A 3,370-nucleotide genomic window follows, 5' to 3' on the forward strand; every position below is an offset into this window, starting at 1 on the left:
TTGAATTTTTTCTGATATTAGAAAACTTAATTATTTTGTAACTGAATGAATAAATTGATGGGTGAACGAATAAAAATCAAAATGAGTAAAGTATCGTTTTTGTCCCCAACGTTTGGGGTAAATCCTATTTGTATCCCTAACGTTTAAATCGTCTTATTTGTATCCCTAACGTTTGTAAAAGTGATTCAATGTTATCCTGCCATCAATTACACATCATGAGCGCTTTAATTTGAGTTTTAAAAATCTCTTCTTCAAGTTAGAATACAAATGTCTGGGATAGAATCGATGATCTACTCCGAAAAATAGCTCATCAAATGTTGAAACTAATTCCTACAATATTTACATAATTCACTTTTCTAGGGACATAATTGAATCTAAACACAAATAGTGGGTATAATATTAAAATCGACCACATCCAAGTAAGACCTAATTGAGAATGAATACATCCAAGTGAGAATAATTAAAAAATATAATCTGATTTGTTAGTATAATTGATAGTAGGATAACATTGAATCACTTTTATAAACGTTAAGGATACAAATAGAACGATTTAAACGTTAGGGACACAAATAGGACTTACCCCAAACGTTGGGGACAAAAATGATACTTTACTCAAATCAAAACTGATAAAATTAATCATTAATCCAAATATCAATAAAGTGTATTCCTTACCAAGAGTTGCATAATAAGAAATAAAAAAGTGTATATTTTACTAAAGAATAAATTTCAAATCCTTAGATCTACTCTCTACTCTGTCCCTCCAATGAATTCATCCATGCAGCCATGTTTGGTGGCAGTTCCCCACCTTGCCCTCGAACTAGACACATCAGAGCACTCTCCATTGCCTGCCTTCTCATCTTCTCGGCTGCTACTTCATCCTTCATTGCCTTCCTTTTTAATTTCTCAGCCGCCAGCTCTGCTTGCAATTCAAGCAACACCCTTTGGGTCTCCTCCCTTTGAGTTCTAATGCTCGATTGAGATGAATTCGTTCCGAACACTTGACTAGTAGTCGGTCCGATTCCCTTGCCACGCACTCTACCTGGGTGCTCCTTTGCAAGAGCTTGAGCAAGTGAATCATTCTGAGACAACAGTCTAGATGATTCATCATGTTGCTCATCTCCGCAATTCTTTCCTACACAGCTAGATAAGCGAACAGAAGCAATTATTAGCTAATTGCTAACCAAACAAACTTTGAACACAATTTTAACAAACAAAACCTATGAGAAGCAACATAGCAATTCTCAAAACATTACTTACACCAATAGCCTGAGCTGCATCATGGAGATAGGATCCATTAGATCGTTTGTGCGTTAAGACAAACAACTCCCCCCTACTAACTGGACGCCCCTGTCGTTCCGACTGCAACAATATAGCTTAAATAGTGAATAGGTCTACATAGAGAAGGTTCAAAGAGTAAGTGAATCCTAAATTACCTCTTCTTCTTCGAGCCTTGCCAAACTTTTCGATCCGCCAGTATGAATGTATAACTGCTTCAATCGATTCTCAACATGTTTTCTACACTTCTCCTGTTATGCCATCAAACATAAGAACTACTAGACACTATTTCTGACTAACTCAATGTGACATAAGTAGAATTTTTAAAATATTAAATAAAAATAAATTACCTTTGTTTCTTCACTATTGCGATAATCAAGGAACCATCTCCAATGATCCGCAGTAATTCTCGGTGGATGGCCTTTAATATTTTGTTCAAGGGTCAGATCTTCTTTGTAAAAGTAATGATACAAATGGTTCCTCGTGTCCTTCCAAGCCCTTCCTAGCATTTTTAATACTATACGCTTGATAATTCCTCCACTATCTTCTTCAAAATGGAATAATTCCTGCAAGAGTAGAATTAAATTGTTGGTAGGTGTCGAATTAAGATTCCGGGACTGTACAAAAATATAATGATTTACCTTTACACATTCATTATATATCTTGTCCTTAGAGCGAACCTTTCTCCAGTCCTTCTCGCAGATTCGGAATTTGGTGTAGTCAGATCCTAGCATTTCGACAACGCCGCTTAGTATACCAGCTTTATTTCCAACTGGTTGCAGTCTATTGTTGAACCTTAGTACGATCTTTCTACCGTTAGGTGGCTTCATAGCCTCTCTCACACTTAAATGAAGTTGCTTGATTGTCCCATCAGACTCTGTTTATCATAGTTAGTCTGTGTGAGTAACCACTGTGGCCAAGATGCAATGAAATCATAAAGAAATTACTCATAAAAAATACATGGGATAAATTATTGTATACCAATTATTTTAACATCCCAAAATTCGGTGGTCTTGCGTCTCTTGCACTTCAGAGCCTCTGATGCAGCAAATAGGTTGTCAACGTGTTGCTCAAAAGAATCTACCTCATCTGCCTCTGGGTCTAAGTCTTCATCAGGCGGTTCCGAGTGTTGAGCACCATTCATGGGAGGCTGTAGAGCAGGCAGTGGTTCGGTACGGGGTGGTCGAAAGGGGCGTAAAGATGAGGTCGGGGCGGCACCAATACCACCAGAGGGGGGAATTAGACCAACCACTTGGGGCACAGATGAAGCCGCAACAGATCCTGTTTGCATTTGCTGACATAACGAGTCTACCTTTGATTTCTTCGTGAAACGACCTATCCTAGGCATCTTAATAAACTTGGCACCACCAACAGTATCACTTAATACTATTATCAAAATGTAAACAATAAACAAAAATTCAAACAGCATTAAATATAACCAAATATTTAGACACGTATATCAATAATATATATATGTATATATTATAGCTCGTAAAAGAAATAGCAATAGGCTTAAAATGAATTAATTGGAAGCAACGTGCCTTTTCAATATCTCTGTCATGCGTATAATTTTCTCATAGACCAAACAGGTGCAATATAAATTAATAATAATGCATGCAGTTCAAATAAGGAATTTTATATACTCGGACATATATAAAACATATAGAACAGCACATGATAAAATTATCATAAGCAACTATATATTTCTTTTCACATTCGAATGTACATTCAAATGCATGAATTACCACTTGGTTGCATAAGCACTATAAACCCATTACCCAAAATCAAATCAAGTAAAAACAATTTTAAGTACTCTGTGTAAGTCATGAACGCTAACTTCTACAATTGACCAAGAAATCTTATTCTGAAATAAACTAAAAACATATCGTGCTTATTCTTTCAATTATTTAAAATACTCACTATTAATTTCTTATCCTTGTGCATTATTTCATAACCTGAGATACGAATGTATAAATAAACTCCTCTTCTTGACCTATATTCACATATCTTATCAGTTTATAATTATCTTTTTTCTACCTACATTAAAGTGAAAATTTAGATATGAATTGACTTTGTAAATGTTTTAAGAAAAAGA

The 3,370-nt window shown here is 35.4% G+C and overlaps 1 protein-coding gene across 1 annotated transcript; it reads right to left on the bottom strand.

The window, feature by feature from the left end:
* On the bottom strand, window positions 862-2,633 carry LOC110269752. The gene is made up of 6 exons (XM_021117595.1): window positions 2,257-2,633; window positions 1,917-2,152; window positions 1,626-1,841; window positions 1,434-1,526; window positions 1,258-1,359; window positions 862-1,140 (listed from the first exon to the last, which is right to left on the bottom strand). Exons 1-6 carry the CDS (start codon window positions 2,621-2,623, stop codon window positions 1,114-1,116), a joined length of 1,041 nt encoding a protein of 346 aa, XP_020973254.1. The 5' UTR covers window positions 2,624-2,633; the 3' UTR covers window positions 862-1,113.

The sequence above is a fragment of the Arachis ipaensis genome, chromosome B03 (genome assembly GCF_000816755.2).
Source record: "Arachis ipaensis cultivar K30076 chromosome B03, Araip1.1, whole genome shotgun sequence".
Classification (NCBI taxonomy): domain Eukaryota; kingdom Viridiplantae; phylum Streptophyta; class Magnoliopsida; order Fabales; family Fabaceae; genus Arachis; species Arachis ipaensis.

Bases quoted from the DNA above. Each gene is read 5' to 3' on its own strand.
- LOC110269752 (XM_021117595.1), bottom strand. From the start codon at position 2,623: ATGCCTAGGATAGGTCGTTTCACGAAGAAATCAAAGGTAGACTCGTTA. The intron at 2,153-2,256 runs GTATACAATAAT...TATGATAAACAG, and splicing joins TTGGGATGTTAAAATAATTG to AGTCTGATGGGACAATCAAG. The intron at 1,360-1,433 runs GTAATTTAGGAT...ATATTGTTGCAG, and splicing joins CAAGGCTCGAAGAAGAAGAG to TCGGAACGACAGGGGCGTCC.